The sequence below is a fragment of the Papio anubis genome, chromosome X (assembly GCF_008728515.1).
Source record: "Papio anubis isolate 15944 chromosome X, Panubis1.0, whole genome shotgun sequence".
Classification (NCBI taxonomy): domain Eukaryota; kingdom Metazoa; phylum Chordata; class Mammalia; order Primates; family Cercopithecidae; genus Papio; species Papio anubis.
In genome coordinates, this window is record NC_044996.1 from 94,132,361 (window position 1) to 94,156,505 (window position 24,145).

The 24,145-nt window shown below is 37.9% G+C and overlaps 1 protein-coding gene across 7 annotated transcripts in view; it reads right to left on the bottom strand.

The window, feature by feature from the left end:
- SHROOM4 (shroom family member 4) overlaps nucleotides 1-24,145 on the bottom strand; it is a 243,873-nt gene that overhangs the window by 105,667 nt on the left and 114,061 nt on the right. For all 7 annotated transcript variants that reach the window (XM_021933011.1, XM_021933010.2, XM_021933008.1 and 4 more), the window contains exon 2: nucleotides 16,736-16,887. In XM_021933011.1, the coding sequence (XP_021788703.1) occupies nucleotides 16,736-16,887 (152 nt within the window). The remainder of the gene's footprint in view (nucleotides 1-16,735; nucleotides 16,888-24,145) is intronic.

The following is a 24,145-nucleotide window of genomic DNA, read 5'->3' on the forward strand; positions in this document are numbered from 1 at the left end:
TCTCTGTTTCCTCTCAGCGGACAGCTTCTCCTTATATTTGATTTAAAAAGATAAGCATTGAGAAAAGAACTTCCTCTTCTTTCCACCACTGCATCACCAACCTACCTTGCCTTATCTCCTCTTAATATGGGTGAATTATCCTTATTCTTAACGAAGTTCAACTCCCCACTTCTGCTCTGATCTTCCCAAGGACCTTACCTCTGCAATTATTTTTGTCTATACTGTCCATTTCTTTTCTATGCCATCAATTTCTCCCTTGCTACTGAATTATTTCCATTAGCAGTCAGATATTTAATATTTGTGATTTTCAAATTTCCCCTCTTATGCCTAATATACTTTTATTGAATATGTCCCTTTAACATATATATTGTTTTATGTGCATGTATTTTTATAGATAAATAATAATTATACATACTTTGGGGGTACGTGATATTGTGATACATGCATATAATACGTAGTGATCAAATCAGAGTAACTGGAATATCTATCACCCAAACATTTATCATTTCTTCATGTTAAGAATATTCCAAATCTTCTCTTAAAGCTATTTTGAAATATACAGTAAGTTATTATAGTCACCCTACTATGCTATCAGACACTGGAACTTACTCCTTTCTTTTAAAAATTAATTTTATTAACTGACAAAAATCACCATATATTTATCCCAATTGCTTCTCAAGCTAACACTCTATTTTTCTGTACTCCTTTTACAACTAAACCCCTAAAAAGACTTACTACCTTCACTTCTTCACTGTCCGTTCTTTTATGAAACAATTCATTCAGGCTTTTGTCTCTGGGTTGCCAATGACTTTCATGTTGCCAAAATCAATAGGTAATTCTCAGAATCAATGTCTCATCAACATTTGACACAGCTGACTACTCCCTCTTTCTTGAATCAGTTTCTTCACTTGCATTGTGGGATACCACTCTCATTTGGTTTTTCTCCTACCTCACTGGCCACTTCTCCTCAGCTTATTCTTTGGGTTTTTCTTCATCTGCCCTATCTCTAAATATTGGAGTATCCCAGCGCTCAATACAAGGACTTCTCCTCTTTGCTGCCTACACTTAAAAAATTAAAGGTGACTTTATTTTATCAAGATTTAATTTCCTCTTAATGTCCATGTTTTTAGCTTCTGCCAAAATTAGAGGCTGCCTCCTCAACTGGTCCAATTTAGATTTAAAAATATTTTTTACCTTGAAATAATTTAAAATGTATGATAGAGTTGCAAGAACAGTACAAGGAATTCCTGTGTAGCCTTTATCCAGAATCACCAACTGATTACATTTTGTCACATTTGCTTTGTCACTCCCTCTCTCTCTAGACATATAAATTAATATGCATGTATGTATTTACTCATCTATTTCAGAGTTAGTTTCAGACCTCATGCCCCTTTACCTCTAAATACTTCAGTTTGTCTTTCCTAAGGACAGAAATTATCTTATACAATTACAGTACTATTATCAAATTCAAGAATTTTTACATTAATATAATACCATTTTACAATATACTTAACCCATTAATGTTCTCACCTGGTGTCAAAGCTTTATCAGAGGGTGACTCCAAAATTTAAATATTTAACCTTGACCTGTTTTCTCAATTCTAGACTCTTCTAATTTCTTAGTTAACATTAGCATGTAGCTGTCCAACAGACATGTCATTACATGTACAAAGTTAATGTGTATAAAACCAAGCTACTTCTTTCCTACTTCTTCTGATTACCCATAAAACGTGTTCCTCCTCCAGTCTTTCTCACCTCAGTAACTGATACCACCCAGTTATTCAGGTCAAAACCCAAGGAACCATTTATTCCTTGCCTAGCCATTTCCTACCACAACCCTGCACAATTCATACTTCAGCCATCAGCAAGTCTTCCAAAACGAATCCTAAATCTAACAACTTTTTACCATCTCCATCACTAAAATCCAAATCCAACTCATTACCTTATCTTGCTTAAATTATTCCCAGTAGCCTCCTAACAAGTTTTCCTGCTTCCTCTCTGCCCCCTACAGTCTGTTTCCCATACAGCAGCCACAGTGATCGTCTACCAATCCAAAACTAATCATACCACTGTTCTGCTTAGAACTGTCTAACAGCTTCCCTCTGCAAATAGAACACATTTGAACTTCTTACCAGAGCCTCCAAGGCCCTGTGTGATTATAATCCTTGACTTCTTCTCCTTTCATGCTTCCTTTGCTTACCACACTACAGTTTTAAAGCCTTCTTTCTGACCTTTGAATACATCATGTATTTTTTCCATTTAAGCTCTCTTTTACTTGATATTCTTCTGGCTGGAAAGCTCTTCTCCACAGATATTTATATGGCTGCCTCTTTCTTACCATTTACTTCTTGGTTCAAATATCTTCATAGAGGTAGAGGTCTTCCCTGAATGAGCTGAAGTCTCCCCTGCCCCTGCTGCTCCTACCACACCCACATTTAGTCATTTTATATGCCTTTGCATTGCTTTATTTTCCTTTATAGCACTTACCACTAATGGATATAATATGTTTGCCTATTTTTGATTATTGTCTACTTCTCCCATTCCTGTTAGAATAGCAACTCCAAGAGGGAAAGGGCTATTTTGTTCACTGATATACCCCCAGTTCCTAAAATAGTACCCAACACAGACTATGGCCCTAGTAAATATTTGTTAGATGAATGAATGAATGGTTCCTCTCTTTGCATTTGGCTCACATATGTCCCCCAGAATCTGGTCCCTGATCATCTTCTTTTCTTCTCTACATTACAGTTTCTGGAAGATACCATCCCAATGGCTTCAATTATCATTGACCCAAATAACTTTCAATTTAATTATTGAGTCCTTTTTTTCTTTGTGTACCCAAGAACCATAGTTACAACTGCCTACTGGTCCTTTATATTTGGACGTCTTACATATGCTTCAAATTCCACATGTCTAAAACTAGCTCATTATTTTGTTTCTTTTTGATATAAAGCATATAAAGTACCAAGTCAAATGCTCAGTGTCTAAGAGGCACTCAATAAATGCTAGTTCTTATAAATAGCATTTGTAACTAGTATCTTTTAACTCCATCCAATTTGGCAAGAAACCTTGCACTCATCTTTGACTCTATCTCTTTCCTTTGCCGAATCCACCATCTCAGCTTTCAAGTATTTGGATGCTTGACAAGCCAATACCCCTAAAAGTCTCAGCCTCTAATTCTCACTGCAATAACCCTTACTGCCCTTGCCTGGCATACATTCATTCCATTCAATTAGCTATTCAATGAGTATTGAGCATGTAACCCTGCTAAGCACTATGATCACTATACTAAAGATACGAGTAAAAACCACACATGGACGCTGCCCAAAATTTACAGGTGGGAAATAGACAAGTAAACAGGCTGTTACGATTCTAGATAGAGGAAATTAAAGGGTGTTGTTTATAGGAGGAAGCTTAATACAGTCTGGGGATATCAACCCTAACACTTCTTAGAAGTGGTAAAGTCTTGAGTGTTGAATAAGACTTAGCTAAACAAAGAAGAGGAAGGAGCAGTCATCATTTTGGGAAGAAGGAGCAGAATGTGAAAAGGCACAGAGATATGAGAGAATATGTTGTAGTTGGATGTGATGGTTAATACTGAGTGTCAACTTGATTGGATTGAAGGATACAAAGTGTTGATCCTGGGTGTGTCTGTGTGGGTGTTGCCAAAGACAATAACATTTGAGTCAGTGGACTGGGGAAGGCAGAACCACCCTTCATCTGGTGGGCACAATCTAATCAGTTGCCAGTGAATATAAAGCAGGCAAAAAAACATGAAAAGGAGAGACTGGCCTAGCCTCCCAGCCTACATCTTTCTGCCATGCTGGATGCTTCCTGCCCTTGAACATCAGACTCCAATTTCTTCAGTTTAGGGACTCAGACTGGTTCTCCTTCCTCCTCAGCTTGCAGATAGCCTATTGTGAGACCTTGTGATCATGTAAGTTAATACTTACTAAGCTCCCCTTTTCATATATATATATATGTGTGTGTGTGTGTGTGTATCCTATTAGTTCTGTCCCTCTAGAGAACCCTGACGAATACACTGGAGAAATATAAGCAGGTGAATGTGGCCATAACATAAAGTGCAGGCTTGGGCGGAGATGGCAGAGATAAACAGGTGTTCTATTTTAAGAGGCCTGTTCACCAAATTAAGGAGTTTGGATTTTAACCTGAACACAACAGGGAACTTTGAAGGGTTTTGGTGAGTAAAGATTTCACAATGAGGTTTGCATTTTAAAAGATGACTCTGGTTGCACTGTGGAGAATAAATTCACGAGGTCGGGAGCATGGCAAAACTGGAGGTAGGTAAACAAATTGAGAGACTTGCAGTGAGCAAACAAGAGAGAAGAAGTTTGAGAAATTTTCAGCATATATAAAAATGGCCAAGACTTGCTCAATTAGATATAGCAATAAGGAGCTGAAAAAACTGGGTTCACTGTGAATTGTTCACCTTTATAGAGGCACACAGGAGGAGAAGCAGATTTTATCAGGGTTTGGAGGTAGAAGTTAATGACTTTAACATATAGAGTTTTGGAGATACATGTGGGGTATAAAAATGAAGATACCTAGAAAGAAGTGGTATAAATGGGAGAGAAGTATGGGATGGAGTGAGAGATTTAGAAGTCTTATTTGCTAAATTAAATCATGGAATGAATTAAAATCACCCAGAATGTATCATGTTAGAAGAGTAGAGAAACTTGTGTAGAACTTTGGAGAATATTAATACATAAGGGTCAAGTAGAAGAAGAGGAACCATAAAAAAGGAATAGACAAGAGAAAGCAAAGAAAAACCAGGGGAAGCATAGTGTTACTGGAGCCAAAGGAAGATAAAATTTTTAGAAGACAGTAATATTCAACAATGTTAAGCTCTGATGAGAAGTTGTACTGAGTTGAATGGTGCCCCTGCAAAATTCATGTTCACCTAGAACCTTTGAATGCAACCCTGTTTGGAGACAGAGCCTTTGCAGATGTAATTAGTTATTATGAAATCATACTGGACTTAGGAAGGACCTAAGTCCAATGACTGGTGACCTTATAAGAAGGCCACATAGACACAGACACACAAAGACACAGGGGAAAAGGCCATGTGAAGATAGAGGCAGAGGTTGGAGTGCTATGTCTACAAGCCAAGGAATGCCTAGGGTTGCTGGTAAACACCAGAAGCTAGGAAGAATCAAGAAAGGACCCTCCCCTAGAGCCTTCAGAGAGAGCGTGGCCCTACCAACACTTGGATTTCAGACTTCCAGTATCCTGAGCTATGTAATCTCTGCTATTTTAAGGTACCTAGTCTGTGTCACTTTGTTGTGACAGCCCTAGGACACTAATACAGAGGTGAAGTAACACAGGAACCAAAAGGAGTTCATTGCTTTAAATAATTAAGAGGTCACTGGTAATTCCGACCAGAGTCACTTGAGGGATATGGTGGGAGACCAAGTTAGATTGTTATGGGTTGTGCTTGTGAATGGAAGGTGAAGGAGTAGAAATAGTGAGCGAAAACAGGTTTTCAAAGTAGTTTACCTGTGAAAGAAAAAAAAGGCACAATACCTAAAGATGACTATAGGTCTTGGAAAGGTGTTTTCAAAATAGGAGACCTGAGCTGGTTTGTAGACTTAGGGGAAAAAACTAGGACAAGAGAAGGATAACAGGTTGAAAATGCCTGAAAAAGGGAGAGCAGAAATTAAAGGAGCAAGATTTCTTTAAAAAGTGTAGGAGAATGAGGTCCAGGACACCTGTGAAAAAATTGGGTATGTCCAAGTGAGGAGGCAAACTCTTTTAAGATATACCCCTTTGGGTTTCAGAAAGATAAGGATAGAAAAAAGTCATGTAGATCCATCTATACAGGGTCTTAAATGCTGGGATGAAGTATTTAGACTTATTTGTGGAGGCAGTTGGGGTTTTTTTGAGAAAGGGAATGACATGAGCCAGGCTAAGCACAATAGAGACCTCATAACTCATGAGATTTACCCAAAGCACAATTACTGCTGATTGAAATAAATACAGAGATGTACTTTAGGAAGATTAATTTGGCAGAAGTGCAGAGAATGGGTTGGAGGGCATCCAGACAAGAGGTAATGAGTCCCTGGCAGTAGCAGGACGAAAGCAAAGGAAATAGATGAGATGGATATTAGAAACGCTGCAGAGGGAGCTCAGAAAGGACTTGGGGACTGTTGGGAATAAAAGAGGGAATTTAAGAGGATTCTACTATTGTGAGCTTGATTGACAAGGATGGGAAAGATGCCATAGACTGAAATAGAGATATTAGGACACCGGAAGGGGGTGGTTGGGTAAGAGTTAATGTACACCTTGGAATGGAAGTCTGGAGCTCAGGAAGAAGGGAAAGCTGGGGAGAGAGATCTGGCAGTCTTCTATATCTAGGAGAGACGTGAAACCTTTGGAAGTGGATAAATTCATAAAAGATGAATTGGCAGAGGAAAAAGTTAAGGCAAAGGATAGAATCACAAACTTACTTTAGGTATAGAAAGGAGACATTTCCCTCAAGTACAGAAAGGCTTCCTAGAGGAGGTAGCAAATGTGAAACATCCCAGAAACCATGTAAAGAAACCTTGACTGGTAAGAAGAAGTTGCTGGTTCTAGTCTAATCTACCTCTGTCGCTGTGTGGCCTTAGGAAAGTCCTTACTCATTCCAGTCCTCAGTCTTCTCACCTATAAAATGAGGTCACTGAATACAGTGATTACAGAAACCTCTTTTAGCTCTAGCAGTACATTTTCCTTTGATTGGAGCTTGACTTTGGCCTTTGTTTTGGCAAGAGGGGTACATAACTTTCTAGATCAAGAAATAGTATACAAAGGCAAAGAGGCACGTTTAAGAAAAGAGAAATGAATGAATTCAGAACTAGTCATTTTCACAACTTGAGCTATCCAACCTAATGATCATTCTGATTGACAATTATTAGGGTACTATGTGATTGATAATAACACCTGGTCTATGAGTTGAGTTGTGTAATGAAGTTTTTTTTTGTTTGTTTGTTTGTTTGTTTTGAGACAGAGTCTCGCTCTGTCACCCAGGCTGGAGAGCAGAGTGTGAGATCTCAGCTCACTGCAAGCTCCACCTCCAGGGTTCACGCCATTCTCCTGCCTCAGCCTCCCGAGTAGCTGGGACTACAGGCGCCCACCACCACGCCCAGCTAATTTTTTTGTATTTTTAGTAGAGATGGGGTTTCACCGTGTTAGCCAGGATGGTCTCAATCTCCTGACCTCGTGATCTGCCCGTCTCAGCCTCCCAAAGTGCTGGGATTACAGGCGCGAGTACCCCCGCCCGGCCGGATGAAGTTTTAGCCAGTATTGTACTGTCTGCTAAAATCAGTACTGAAGGATAAGTACTGCCTTCCTTTTACTTAGGAAAAAGAAAAGAGCAGTTACCAAATGGCTACTCTGTTTCAGGTACTTTCATATATTTACCTAAAAGGTAATTTATATGAAGACAAGATTTTCTTTTAAACCTGTTGTATTAACTGATATATCACTAATACCTAAAATAGTGCTTAGCACATAGCACTCAATATTGTTTGAATGACTTGAAAAATATATGAATATATTTTATATATACATATATTTCATATATGTGTGTATATAATGTCATTTGATCATTATAACAAACTTGCAAAAGAGACATTAGTGTTCTTATATGGACGGGAAAAGAATGGCTAAAAGAGGTTATATAAACTTACTCAAAGTCACACAACCTGTAGGTGTTGTGCCAGAGTCAAACACAACAGATTTATAAGCTCCATGTGGGCAGGGAATGTGTCTATGTTCTCCACGGTATCCCCAACAGCTAACTCCATATCTAGATGGAAGTAGCATTTAATAAATATCTTGTGAATAGAAGGAAGCAGGCAAGCAAACACACACTTGTGTGAACCCATATACCATTCATTTTACCCTATACCAACCACATCATTGCCCAAATTCAAAAGAATATTGAATCTCAAGAATCCAGCAGTTTGCCTACCATGTTTGTTGGCTTAAATAGTCTGTGATTTTTTATTCATTCTCACTTGTAGACTACGATGGTTCTCTTTCAGTCTTTTTAAGTTTTAGAGAGAGCCTCAAGGTCTTCTTTTTGGAGAATGCTTTATACCAGGGGCCAGCAAACTTAGTCTGTAAATGGCCAGGTAGTAAGTATTTTAGGTTTTGTAGACCATATAGTGTCTGTTGCAACTATTCGACTTTGCCATTTTGGTGTTTAAAAAAAAACAAAACCACAGCTATAGACAACACATAGATAGATGAGCATGCCTGCTCCAATTGCTTTTATTCCAATAAAATGTTAATTGGAAAACTAGTTAGCAGGACAGATTTGGCCACAGACCATAGTTTAGCCCACCTCTGTTTTATATTATTTTTATTTTTCTCTCTCTTGCCTTTCCAGGACTTCTCTAACACGGTGCCAACTGTAAACATCTTCCTATCCCTGGTATATTAATACATGGCAGGACAACTTCAGTTTTAACAAGTTTCAACAGTTGTAACCCCTTCCATTTAATTATAGATGGCAGGAGTATTATGACAACAACAAAGACAGGACAGCTAGGGAGGCTGGCAGGTGGCCTACACAAGGCTCAAAGATACGGCAGTTCATTCCTTTTCATAATCTTAATGCTGGTCCAAGATCTGGATACCAGGTTCATATAATAAAAACTAGATTGTTTGCTTTTTGATCAGTGTACCCAAAATTGATCAGTTATTTTAAAACAGTCTTACAAATATCCATAATCATAATAAACTGAATGGAATGTCATGTGCCAATTTAAGTGACCATGAAAAATATAACTATCAAGAAAACCAGTTACTCATAGTTCCTACTTCCCTAAATAAGGATGTTTAAAAAAAAATACTGAGTCCTTCCCATGTGTCATAGAGTATACTAGGTACTGAGAATGCAACAGTGAATACGCAGCACCTGTCCTCATGTTTCTAGTCTAAGGGCCATTTTTTTTTTTCTGCATAGAGCCAAATAATAAATATTTTAGGCTTTTTGTATCACACAGTCTGCCACAACTCAATTTTGCCATTTTAGTATGAAAGAAGCATGAATAGTACATAAATGTGTAGTTCTGTTCCAATAAAATTTTATTTATGGACACTTAATTTGAGTTTCATATAATTTCACATATCATGAAATACGATTCTTTTTTCCACCAACCGTTTAAAATATATACATATGTATGTGTGTGTATATACATATATCAAAGAGATATCTACACCCCATATCTTTTGCAGCAGTATCCACAATAGCTGAGATATGAAATCAATCTAAGTGTTCAAAAACAGATGAATGGGGCCGGGCGCGGTGGCTCAAGCCTGTAATCCCAGCACTTTGGGAGGCCGAGATGGGCGGATCACGAGGTCAGGAGATCGAGACCATCCTGGCTAACACGGTGAAACCCCGTCTCTACTAAGAAATACAAAAAATAGCCGGGTGAGGTGGCGGGCGCCTGTAGTCCCAGCTACTCGGGAGGCTGAGGCCGGAGAATGGCGTGAACCCGGGAGGCGGAGCTTGCAGTGAGCTGAGATCCGGCCACTGCACTCCAGCCTGGGCAACAGAGCGAGACTCCGTCTCAAAAAAAAAAAAAAAAAAAAAGAAAAACAGATGAATGGATACAGAAAATGTGGTGTATATATACACAATGGAGTGTTATTCAGCCATAAAAAGAATGAAATCCTGTTATTTGCAGCAACATGGAGGACGTTATGTTAAGTGAAATAAGCCAGGAACAGAAAGTTGAACACCACATGTTCTCACTCATATGTAGAAGCTAAAAATACTGATCTCAAAGAAGTAAAGAGTAGAACAGAGGTTACTAGAGGGTGAGAAGGGAGGGGGAAGGGAAGGATATATAAAGATTTGCTAAAAAATACAAAAATTCAGTAGATAGGAAGAATAAGTTCTAGTGCTCTATAGCACTATAGGATGACTATAGTCAATATTAATGTATTATATATTTCAAGTAACTAGAAGAAAGGATGCTCCCAACATAAAGAAACAATAAATGTTTGAGATAATGGATATGCTAATTACTCTGATCTGATCACTATATGTTGCACATTGGAAAACCACTATGTACCCCATAAATATGTACTATGTATCAGTTAAAATAAATTTAAAAATAGAAGTGAAAGAATAACCTGGAGGCTGATAAATGACATTGGTAAGGAAATGAGAGTGATAATCCCTGCTTGTTTGAGCTTCAAAAATGAAGGGAATCTTGCATGAGGGTGGAGGAATGATGGTTCAGAAGTTGTCTACGGAGAGCATGGCTAAACCAGAATATGTCAATAATGTACATTCAATTGTATCTTGCCTTTTTGTAAGAAAAAAAAATACAGTACCCTAAGACTTTACCCACATCATCAAAAATGACTTGTGTACATTTTCTGTCTGTACATTTTTGTAATTTCCTCCATATAAAACCTCTTTCTTTCATACATATTTCTTAAGGGCATTCCTGATTGCTTATGGGTTTGTTCCCATTAAGAATGGCATATATTTCTCCATATAGCTTCTAATTGATTATTGTGTCTGTTGTTACCTTTAAATTTGTTATTCTTTGACTTCTCCTTTGAACTGATTGTAACACTTTACATTTTCCTCATTTAGGAGTGAAATACAATATTTAACATATGTTCACTTTTTGTCTACGTAAGAGTCAAAATTTTGCCTTTTAAAAATTATTTTAATATTTGTAATGAATTGTTACTGTCCTATATTATTGTATTATATTTCATAGAATTCCATGTATATATTTTGCATCTAAATTTACAAATTGGATAGAATATTCTTTCTTAGAGCAGTCTGTCAGGTTTTGGTATCAGAGTAATGCTGGCTTCAAAAACAGTGTGAATAATTCTGCAACATTTTCAATACTATAACATATCTATAGAATTCAACGTGGTTATTTCTAGAAAATTTAAAGGAATTCACAGATAAAAATATCTGTCCCTTAAAGTCCTAAAGTATTTTTGGATGTCCCTAAAGTATTTTTGGAAGTTTCTCTTTGATAATTGTTTTCAAAGTTTCTACTGTTACATGTTCATTTAGTTTCCAACTTCTCAGTAATTTCTGGCATTTAATATTTTATTAGATATTTTTAATTTCTTTGAGATTTTCAAATATATTAAGGTACAATTATAGTAGTGCGCCTTTAATTTAAAAAACCTTTGTTGTTGTATTCCATTTGTCATTTAAATTTTATTTATAATTCATCTTTGTTTTCTTGATTAAATTTGCTAAAGGCTTATCTATTTAATTCATCCATCTGAAAAGAAACCTAGTCCTCGGTTTCATATTATATTGGATTATTAGTCATTTAATTCCATTCTTCATTTTTAACAATAAAATATTTAAGGTTATGAATTTACTTCTGAATATTTTCAAAGTTTTGGTAAGTCATGATCTCATTTTTATTATTGTTAGTCTGCTAGTGTTTCTTTGTGCTAATATTCACATATAAATGTGATCTAAAATATTCAAGTAATTGAAGACTTTAAAATTTGTTTTTAAATTGTAAACATTGTACATTATCATCAGAGATTGCTACTCTTAAGAGTGTGCAGGCTGGGCTTGGTGGCTCACGCCTGTAATCCCAGCACTCTGGGAGGCCAAGGCGGGCAGATCACTTGAGGTCAGGAGTTCAAGACAGCCTGGCCAACATAGTGAAGCCTTGTCTCTACTAAAAATACAAAAATTATCTGGGTGTGGTGGTACACACCTGTAGTCCCAGCTGCTTGGGAGGCTGAGGCAGGAGAATTGCTTGAACCCGGGAGGCAGAGGTTGCAGTGAGCCAAGATCGTGCCATTGAACTCTAGCCTGGGCAACAGAGCAAGGCTCTATCTCAAAAAAAAAAAAAAAAAAAAAAGAAACTTGCAAAGCTTTTCTTTGTGACATACCTATGATCATTTAAAAATATTCTCTCAATATTTGAAAAGAGTATATGCAGTCTATAAACAATTTTCAAAATGTATTAATTAGATCTAATGAATTGTTTTTTATATCTTCTAAGTAGTTTATTTTAGTCTACTTTATTGTCAATTAAATTATGTTAAAGCCTCCCATACAGATGTTTCCATCACTTTTTGTATAGTTGACAGTTTTTTTCTTTATATATTTGGATGCCATGTTTTTTGCAAAAAAAGATTCATAAATATAATATCTTCAATATGGTTTGTATCATCAATCAATATAAAATGAATATTTTGGGATCAACATGGTTGCATGGTCATTGTTCCTGATTTTTTTTTTCCTAATAGAGTAGTGACATGTTCAAATACCTATTTAGAGAATGGATTGATTAGGAAAAGGTGAGACTGAAAGCTGAGAAGCCAGTGGGAAGGCTCTTAGAATAGTGCAGGTGAGAAATCATGAGTGGCTGGATTAAGACAAAGGCAACCAAGAGGTCTTTAGCAGGTTAAAAACATCAAGACTTGGAATTAATTGGATTGGAAGTTGGGTGGGGTGAGAGAGGAGTTGAGGGTGACACCTACATTTCTGACTGAGCTGACCATTATCTAGACAGCAATACAGGAGGAAGAGCTGGGTTGGCTTTTCAGAATTGGCTATATTCTAAAGTTCCTTCTGTTTATATTCATACCAAAAGCACTCAAGCCTAGACCTAAAGCTAAGTGTTGGATCTTTGTCAGCTGATTGTTTATTCAAACCAAAGTCTTTCTACCTGTATAAAACACTAGGCTGAATACTCACAAACTTTAGGGTAATCACACTTCTTTTACATGTTAAGAGCTCTTTCATAAAGTTGACGGAAAATTTGGACTAAACGAGAGGGAATTAATTTCCTATACTGTGCCCAGGGTAGTCCACCTGTGAAGGTTAAGTTTTCCACAAGAGGGCAGCATCACCTAATAAATTATGTCATTGAAAGCCTTCACCAATAGGGGCTGAGATGGGGAGGTTAAAAGGGTAGAAAATACAGGTTCTGGGAGCCATAGGACCTGTCACACCACGAAAAACAAAGGGCCCTGCTAGTTCAAGCCCACAATTATAACCACTCCTAAGTGACTGATGGTGGCAGATGTTGCTACGAAAGAGGACATGGAACTCACCCTGTCAAGATGAGTGGGTGAAACACCTGAACCCTCTCATTCTTGTGACTGACTCAGAAGATACTCTAGATAGTGTTCACACTCCCTCTAAGTGCTGGTGTCTCTGTACAACCAGCATCTCACAGGGGCCTTTATTTCCTATTCAGATCATTGCCACCCCTAATGATTCCTTAGCACATCATTCTCTGCAGGTTAGGCTGCAAAGCACATCACCATTCTGATGCTCTCCCAATTTAACAGTGTTTGGTTATTCCAATTATGCTTCTTTTAGACCCTAAGGAAAGAAATGGGAATGAAATTCACTGACAACCCATTATGTGAAAGTCATTTTACATAAATTATCTTATTTAATCATCACAACAATGCCATTATATACGAATTATTATTTGTCATATAAGAGACCTAGGAAGTTGCAAACATGGGAATATCTAGCTCCAAAACAAAAATGCTTCCAAATTCACCAAATTACCCCTCCAAGAAGCCTTATTTAAGACCTAAATCTTGACCAATCCAAGATTTAATCAGTGATAATGTATCTATGATATAAGGCATTACTTAACATGTCACCTCCTATCCATGTACATGGGCAGGTATGGATTAATCTTAGGTGCCAGCAGGTAACAGAAGTCAAGGGGATCCTATATAACCTCATTCTTCCTAGGTCCAAAGCCTTTCCCCTTAAATATTCTCTCTTCAGGATAAATCATTTGGATATACAACATGAGGACAATGGAAGAATTAAAGATGGCTTCTGTGTTTCTGGCTTAGTTGGCTGAATACATACGTGGTGGTCCTGGTCATAGATAGTTATTTTGAGAGAAGATGATGATGTGTTAGGCATGGGCATGTTGTGTTTGCAATACCTCTGACACATTTAAGTATAAATGTTTAATAGGAAGTTGGTTATATGGTCTAGAGCATAGGAGATACAGAAAATAAGGTGAAGCTAAAGGGCTGGGTGAGATTTTCCAGGGTATATTAAGTTAAAAATGGTGGAACTATGGGGAACACCAACATTTAAGGAATGGTCAGAGGAAGAGCAGGTAATAACGAGCCTGGTTTTTAAAAAATGGACAAGGATGTAGGAAAAGAACAAGGAAACTGATTATCTTGAAAGTAAGAGGTGTGGCCGGGCGCGGTGCCTTATTCCTGTAATCCCAGCACTTTGGGAGGCTGAGGCAGGCCGGATTACTTGAGGTCTGAGGTTTGCCACCAGCCTGGCCAACATAGTGAAACTCCGTCTCTACTAAAAATACAAAAAGTAGCCAGGTGTGTTGGTACATGCCTGTAATCCAGCTACTCAGGAGGTTGAGGCAGGGGAATTGCTTGAACCTGGGAGGTGGAGGTTGCAGTGAGCTGAGATCACGCCACTGCACTCCAGCCTGGGCGACAGAGCAAAACTCCATTTCAAAAAAAAAAAAAAAAAAAAGTTTTTTTTTTTAAATTAACATAATAGTTACACATGTTTTGGGGGTACATGTATCATTCTGATACATACATATAAAGTGTAACAATGAAATTTGGAAAATTGGGATATCCATCACTTCAAACATTTATCTTTTCTTTATGTTGAGAACATATGAATTCTTCTCTACCAGTTATTCTGAAATATACAATAGATTGTTAACTATAGTTACCCTACCCAAACTATTGAATACTAGATCTTATTCCTTCTATCTAACTGTATTTTTATACCCATCAGTCAACCTCTCTTCAACCTCCCCACTTCCCAGCCTCTAGTAACCACCAGTCTACTCTCTATCTCCATGAGATCTCTCTTTTCACCCTTTACATATGAGTGAGAACATGTAATATTTGTCTTTCTGGGCCTGCCTTATTTTACTTAATGACCTCCAGTTCCATCTGTGTTGTTGTAAATGACAGCATTTCATTCTTTTTATGGCTGATAGTATTCCTTTATATATATATATATATTCCCCATTTTCCTTATCCATTCATCTACTGATGGATTAGGTTGATTCCATGTCTTGTTTATTGTGAATAGTGCTGCAATAAACATGGGGGTGCAGATATCTCTTTTATATGCTGATTTCCTTTCTTTTGAATATGTACCCAGCAGGGGGACTGCTAGGTCATATGATAATTATATTTTCAGTTTTTTACTAAACATCCATACTGTTCTACGGTGGCTGTACTATTTCACAGTCCTACCAACAGTGTACAGGGATTCCCCATTTTCCCACATCCTTCCAGAATCTGTTTTTTTTTTTATTTGCTTGTTTTGTTTTTATAAAAACCATTTTAACTGGGGTGACATAATATCTCATTGTGGTTTTTATTTTCATTTCCCTGAAGATTAGTGATGTTGAACATTTTTTCATATGCCTGTTGGCCATTTTTGTGTCTTCTTTTAAGAAATGTCTATTCAATTCTTTGCCCACTTTTTAAGTTGGATTATTTTGGGGTTTTTTTGTTTGTTTGTTTGTTTGCTATTGAGTTGCTGTGTGAGATTTTTGGTATTGAGTTTCATAAAGGAAGGTAGGGGGCAAAATCTAGAGCTATAATGTTAAATGCCATATATGATGAATACTAAAAATAACCCATTGACTTTGACAATTAGGTGATAATTTGTAGCTTTTGACAGAGTAGTTTCAGTGGAGTTCTGAGGGTCAAATTCTGGCTGCAGAGAGTAGAAAGCTAAATGGCAGGTGGAGAAGTGGGGACAGTGACTATAGACTCTTCCTTTGAGACTGAGTATGAACAAAAGGAGAAAGATGGGGCAGGAGCCAGAGGGAGAAGTGAGATTGTGGGAAGATGCAAACTTACAATAAAGGAAAAAAAAAAAAAAAAAACCACACAATAGAAAGGGAGAAGGCTGAGCTCCAATAATACAAAGCAAAGACGCAGCAGCAAAATGAAAGAAAAGCCATGTGGAAAGTTCACCAATAGGTAGATGCTTTTGGTGGTAGCAGAATAACTGTGCCCAAATATGTCCTTCCCTTCCTTCTGCTTATGCCACTGCACTTACCTGCAATGCCTTCCTCTTCTGATGCTTTATTTTTCAAATTATACTTACCCTTTAGCTTTAATTCTACTTCCTCTATGAAGTCTTACCCTATCAATCCCTTCTGCAGTGATCTCTTTCTCTAATAGCAATTTCTGTCTGAACGTTCCATTTGATAATCACACACAAGCCTTTATTGCCTTCTTTAAAAATATATAGCTACTTAGTCACATGTGTATCTTTTCTCCCCTGCTAGACTGTGCAATCCTCAAGGAAAGGGTTTCTAAGAGTTTGCTACAGCCTCCATGGCTGTAGTAGGGGCTCTTTAAGTCTCCATTGATATGTGGTTCAGGAATGATAGTGTATTATAAAGAAGGAGATGGAAAAACACTGGATTAGATAGCCCTTTGGTATATAATGAGTAATTTAGTCCTCTTTATAGCAAATAAGGAAACAGTCTTGCAGAGGACAAATAAATTTATCCAAGATTATGTGTCTATGTGGCAGTGCCAGGATTTGAACCAAAGGCTCTTTCTCCTGTGCTATTCTGCTTCAGTTGTCTGCAAAATTCTATTCAAGTGAAACACCTCTTTCCTTTATAATATTGATAGAGACATGACTCTATTGAGCTTTATTACCAACCAAGTTTCAGTGGCCTCTGCTTCTTACAGAGACTCTCCCTGTACCTTACCTCCTGACAATCAGCTTGAGAATCCGGAAGGAGCCTTTGATGAGAATGAGGGCCTCTTGGCGGGAGCCATATAATGGAGTGCCATTGATATTCACCAGCTCATCACCAGTCCTCATCTTCTGGGACAAAGCTGCCTTGCCTCCATCTTCAATCTGTGTTGCAGAGAACAAAACAGAAAGCAGGCAGTGAGGCGACTTTCTCCCCAAAATTCTACTTGTTTCTTCCACCCCTGGAGCCACAAGTAGTACTGGGGAATGGCTCCAGGCAGCTCCTTGGAATAGCTCAGGAGCTGATCACAGGTCATTATTTACTGAAGGCAAAGCTTGAGCAAACCTTTGAGGAAGGAGGCAACATGGAAATAATGCAATCCCTGACTGGAGGAATCAGCAGTCCAACTAGGAAGACTAGCACTTCTAAACAAGAAACTGATGCTTGGAAGGAACCCTAGTGTGTGGCTAAAGCAGCAGCACAGCCTACCAAAACGTGCAGGCAAATTAGAGCCAGAAGAGCTAGGCTCCACCAAAATGACCCTTGGCAAGCTCTTTCCTATCTTTGGGCAGGCTTTGAAGTCTGACAAACGTAAGTTTGAATCCTGGCTCTGCTACTTCCTAGCTGTGTGATCCTTAGGAAGTTACTTAACATCTCTGTGTCTCAATTCCCTCCTATGTGACATGTAGATAACAAGACTAGCTACCTCACAGGGTTGTTAGTATAGTAAATATCCGAGAACAGTAAGTCCTCAATTAATATAAGCTCTGATTATTATAACAAGGGGGTTGACTCTGAAGACCAGGAAAATGGCTTCCAGCTCAACATTCTGGGAGTGGAATGGCAAATTCAAAAGATACAAGTAGGTACAATGTAGCTGCTTCTTTATCTATGTCTCTTCAACATGTGCCCAGCACAGTGCTTCTAGTGTCTGACACACAGTGAGCATTCAGAGAAAGCTGGAAATACGGGTGTTTACTGTTACAACACAACCTATAGAATTTCCATTAACCAGGGCAATCTGGGGAAGAAGATTGTCAGACTGAGGGGTATTGAAAGCAAAGGCAGAAATAATAGCCACTGGGGCAGGCAAAAGCAAAGCAAAGCAAAGCAAAGCAGAATGTCCCTGGGGGTCTTTGCTTATGGCTAATTTTATACATTCATTTTACCATGAAGGTGAGTTGTACCTATTGGAACATAAATTCCATCCATGATAATCCATGAAAGGAGTCATCTCATCCATCCATTAATCATTCCTTAAGTATTTAAGCACATTTCTATTATGCATAGGACAACATGCTAGAGATATAAAAATGAACAACGTTCCTAATTTCTAGCCTCAGGGACAGGTTACTGCCTACAGCTTATTTATCAACTGAGATGGTCAGGTAAAAAAGGCTCCAACTCACTGATGTAATCAGGAGTTGTTTTTGTTTGTTTCCAGGGAAAGGGAATGTAAGGATAATTAAATTGTATAGTCCTTAGGGGATGGAAGATTCTAAATGGGGCAATTAAGGGCTGGTATTCACTGGAGGTATTTTTACACTTCTACTCTTGTTCCAATCTTTCTCTCAGTCTTTTATAATGTCCCCTCAATCTATCCCCACACCATGGAAGTTATATTGTTGAGCTTTAGGTTGGCCAGCTCATGTGCAATTTCGCAGATGAGACCTCCTGGGTGCAGAGAAAAATTTAAGTTCAGGATTTTTTAAACTCCATCAAATAAATTGAACTTCTGAGTTAAATCACAGAATGTTATTATATTTATTGCTGCTAACCCAACTTTTTTTAAAAAAAATTAACCTTTGTCTAACAAATCATAGGTTAGCCAAGTGACATTGAATATATATACCTTTGTTCCGGTACCCGGGCCACATTCAACACCAAACAAGCCAATATTGGTAAATGGGGAACAACTCTCAGCAAATTAATCAAGATTATACTCTTATTTCCATTGTCATTATCATTATTACTTCACAGTCACTGCTGCCTGCCGCCAAGAAAAAAGAGAGAGAGAGAGAAAAGGAAAGTGCTGTACTTGAATTTCAGAAGTTCTATTTGAATGACTCATTCCTTTGGCATCCATAGAAGGCCCTTAGCACCAGGCAGAACTTTCAACAGGGATCAGCCATTTGAAAGGGTTTCCCGAGGCTAACAAAGAACCACAAACAGAAGTCTAACTAATGAATGCTAATAGATTTTCCCTGTTGATGTACATTAGTCTTAATTCACTCTACCCATTGTTTTTAATTCATACAACTTAATTATCCATATTACTGTTACCCATAGCAAGTCTTCCCCTCAATATGTATTGATATTAAGTACCATCTTTGGTTAATTAAACACTGTTACAGCAGCAAGATCTCTGTTTATTCTAGGCCAAAAGATAAAAGGGAGAAACCTTTTAAACTAAAATGCTTAATTACTGCTGTAGCAAAAGCTCAGGCATTTGGCATTCCTTACTGCTCCTTCAGCTGCCACTTTCTGAGTCCTTGCACAGACTGTTTCTTGGACTACAGCATCAGGCCAACTGTTCATGCCCCTTTTTTCTGTTCCATGCCCCTTCTCAGTTACCAGCATCCTCCTCCTTAGGACATATGTTAAGTGAAATAATCCTAATTTAGTACAAGTCTGAAGATGCTCAGACAAAAACCCAGTAAATTTTGGGTCGCCAGCATAATCTAAGAGTTCAGAAGGGTCCAGATCAGGAAGTAAGACTCCATTTGGTTGAAGATCCCTTCAACTGTATCCCAGACTAGCCCTTTTCCAGACCCAGGGTATTTTCTGAGCTGTGCAATGGATTCCATACTCTTCCAGACTTTTTGGTCCTTTTTAAATTACTGCTCACTGGCCTTTCTCCTCCCCACGCTACCTCTAGATTTCTGAGATCTAGTATGTCTTCTATTTATTGTTTGGCCTCCTTACAGCCAGTTCTACAGGTCAATGTCTCAGCCACATATTTGTTTATATGGAAGACAAAGCAGATGTTCATGTTTCTATCAATAAAAAAAGGAAAGGAAGGAAGGAAAAATGAATGAGAGGAAGGGAGAAGGGGGATGGAGGGGGAAAAGATGATATGTATATTCTTCTACAAAAGGTTTTTGTTTTCCCCTTCCCACCACCCTTCTCCTAACTCTGGCTGGGGCCCTGGAAAGGTGTGAATCAACAAACTTGTTGAAATTAACATACCCTGTTTGAGGGACTGTATAACAATATATGATGCTATCCATTCAGTAAGGCTGGTCAGCTTTCCAGCTCTTCCTGAATCAGACCTTCAGGGTGGCTTTCTTGTTTCAGTTGAAGTGTTGTGAATTCTCAGATTAGACCCAGATGCATTGGAATGTCGGTATAAACACACATCACAAAGCTCAGTGTAAACGATGGTTAACTTATGTGTCATTTTGGATTACCCAAGTGATTTCTGGGCTAGCAGTGAGTGGCCCAAGTAATTGAAAATTGATTACATAGAGGTCATATAACCAAAAGCCAGGTGGTGCCTGGAAAGCTAGGAAGAGCTGATTGACTTTGGACAAGTCCCTTTCCCTTCTTGCAGCCTCTCTTCTCCTACTGGTAAAATGTGTAAGAGGGCCTGACTAGATGATCTCTTGGGGCTCTGACAGCTCTGGGCCTTTTCAGTTCTGACATTCAGTGACCTGTGAACAGTTAGCAAAGTAATGCATTATCCTTCTGCTGACACAGATAATCTCAGCTTTTTGTCCCATTGTACTCTGCCTTCACCCATGTTTCACTCCTTCAAAATTGACTAATTAACATCTATCTCTCAATTCCCCTGGTCTTTATCCACTGTTTCAGAGTGGTCCACCAAGGTTGGAACACTTAATAAGGCCCAGTCAGGACACTGAGAGAAAGAGATTCCTGAAGCCCTATTTTGTGCTAATGAGCTAGCAATTTGGAAATTTTTGATGGGTCTTCAATGAAGCATGAAGTGCTCTGATAGCTGTCAACAAAGTGACAAGTTGGCCCCTTGTGAGTAAAGGCAAAGAACAATTGACTTAACAGCACTTGCTGGCTTCCTAGTAGCTTTTATTTAATCATGCTAAGAGATACTTGCTTGGGTCTTTAGAATAAATTTAGGAGATGAAAAAGGGAAGAAAAGAAGTATTAAATCAGGTTTATAATTTAAAAATGCATTCAAAGGAGAAACACCATCTGCAACAATAACTGATGGGTACTGAACACCTATTACGTTAGTGTAAGAGCAGCATTAAAAATCAATGACATGATTGTGAATACCTCTGCCTGCTACAGGAAATTTATTGGAAAAAATGAGCATCAACTGAAACTGTCTTGGTCAGCTCTTGGTCCAAGAGCTTCTGGCCAAATTACCAGCCCATACTGCTACCTCCACCAGCTTGTCTATCGTCTAAAGAAGACAAACAACATAATTGTTTAAATTGAAGTGTTTGTTTTTTGTTTTTGTTTTTTTGTTTGTTTTTGCAAATAGAAAAGGTCCACTCAGAATACTGTAATCCAGTTGTTTAAAGAAATAATATACCCTCTGAATACCTTTTTAGCATCTTAGAAAGATTTTCAAGTTTTTAGTAACACTCTAGGCATCCGTTCATGAATTTGGCCCTTTCTGAGAAAGAATAGAAAATACAGAGCTAGGGTTAAGCTGGCTTTGGGAAGTTTAACTATTAAGAAGTAGGAGTATCAAAGAATGAATAAAGTCCTTGCTCATTCTGAAACTTAGTTTGAAATCTTAAGCAAACCACAGGTTGGGGGCTGTCTGTTTCTAATCTACCCTCTTTTTCCTTGTTGGTATCTCTTAGAATCTGATCATGCTAGGAGAAATTAATCAGCGTTCCCTGGACATGGGAGATACAGGCTTTCAAACCTCGGCAGTCTTCTTGCCATGGCTTTCAACACCTAACTTGTCTCTCTCAGCAACTTCTTCCCTTAAAAACTGCTCTCAAATTTCTGAAGCAGTCTAGATTAGAAAAACAAGAAACTCTGTTCCTAATTTCATCTTCCATACTTTACACCAGTTTTCCAAAAGGCAAAACAGACAACAAAAACTTTTCTCTTCAATGAGAATTGGAAAACAATAACCAATTAAAAAGATGTAAGTAGCCCTGATTCAAAGGAGTAATCCCTATATGTGGACAGAGGGAAGAGGTGGACACCAAGGGAGAAGCCATTCTTTACCTCTACCAGCTAATAAGCAGATGCCCAAATCCTACAAGGAGCTGCCCCAGAGTGTAAAGCTCTGTGAATCAGGCCCAAGGGCTCCCCTGACCTTGAGTCAACGGAACTATGCTGTGCCCCACAGCATGACCTAGCCCAACAGACAGCTTCTTCCTCCCCAGCTGCTTAATCACCATCTAGTTTACTAATCCTCACAACAAAGGCCGTCTAAGCTCCAAATCATTAAATTTCCCTGGGGATTAGCTCCAGTCAAATTCTAAGCACCTTTGCCAAAAACTCAGCCCAGTGCCAAGCTCAGCTCTAGGAATTTGGTGATGAGGACAGGGGAAGAAGACTCAAGAGCACTGTCCCCTGTGTCAGCAACCAAAGGCAAATTTGTCTTTGCTCCTACCAAGTCAGATCGTCCTGCTGTCTCTATAAGCCCGGTAAGCGGAGACAAACATGACAGCACAAGAGTAAACTGAGGGTTTCTTACATTGCTGGCAGATATGCTCACTGGGGCTCTGTCAACTCTAGCCATTTGTTTACACTGAAGTGTTCTTCTGACATTAATGCTATCAGTGTTTGTCACAAATGTTAGTCTTTGGTGGTATAGAACAATAGTGTTCAGAGTGGGGTACATATATCCCAGGCTGTGTACAAGATGATCCACTGGAACTTCTGTTTATATATCTAAAAAATTTAAAAATCAAGCTTTATTAATATATAATATTGGTGGTAATACATTAGATCATCCGTAAATAAAATTGTGTATACTGGAGACACATACTCAAAACATTTTTACTGATGTACATTTTTACTAAAAATGTTAGCTGGATTACAGACCTAATGAGAGGACTAAAATCATAAGGCTTTTAGAGAAAAACATGGGGCATATCTTTGTGACCTTGAGGTGGGCAAAGATTTTTTAAGCAGGATACAAAAGGTAGTAATCATAAAGGAAAGAGTGATACATTGGAGTTCATCAAAATAAAAAAAATCTTCAGCACTAAAAAAGGGAAAAGACAAGCCACAGACTGGGAAAATATTCATAATACATATTATCTGACAAATGACTTATATCCAGAATATTAAAAGAACTACAAATCAATAAGAAAAAGGCAAATAGCCAGTTAACAGTTGGCAAGGCTTGAACAAGCACTTCACTACAAAAGATAGTCAAATACCCAATAAGCATCTGAAAAGGTGCTCAATATAATTCTTCATTAGGGAAATGTGATTTAAAATTATAGTAAAAGGTCACTACATATCCACCAGAATGGCTAAAATTAAAAAGACTTAAGTATTGGTGAGAATGTACAGCAATTTGATCTCTCTACATTGCTGGCAGGAGTATAAAAATGTAAACCATTTTGGAAATCTGTATGCCTACTCTCAGATCCAGCAATTCCATACCTAGAGACCCCCAAGAGAAATAAGTGCACGTGCCCATAAAAAGATTTGATTGTTCACAGCAGCTTTATTAATAATAGACAGAAAGTAGGAACAACCCAAATGTCCTTCAAAACATACAAAAAATGACAGGCTATACAACAATTAAAAAAATGTAATAAAATGAATGTCAAAAAGATTATGTTGCATGAAAGAGATCAGACAAAAACAATACATACTGTATGACTTCATTTTATACGAAGGTAAAGAAGAGAGGTGATAATTTGAAAAAATGGTTAACTCTGTACTACTGATTGTAAAGGCACATGAGCATAATTTTTGGGGGGTGCTAGAAATGTTCTACATATTTATGTGGCTCCAGATCATATGGGAATATACATAACTAAACATTCATTAAGATTTGTACATTTTACTATATGTAAATTATTCCTTAATTTAAGAAAGAATTAAAAGAATAAAGTCCTGTAGACTATTCAGCTTATATTTCTGAGGTAGGCACCAAGACTCCAGCATCATTTTCACATACTCACAGTTTTAATCAAGGCAAAACATTTCTCTTAAAAACGTTAGCCTTCACAATAGGGCTATAATCTATGAATCTGCCCATTGTTCCTGTCTGCTTTGAGATAGTATTCATCCTCCCTACCTCTTAGAAGGTAGAGGATTTCAGTAAAAAATGAAAATAAAGACCAACACCATTTTACCAGTTGACAGGTAAAGGTGAAAAGTCTTAATGATTTGATTCCATTTTTAATCTCCAGCCAATTTTTGTCTTCACATATTACAAAAATAGAATCAATTCCTCATCCAATGTTGGAGCCATCTACTGCTACTCCTCTTGTCAATCTCAGATATGTTTGT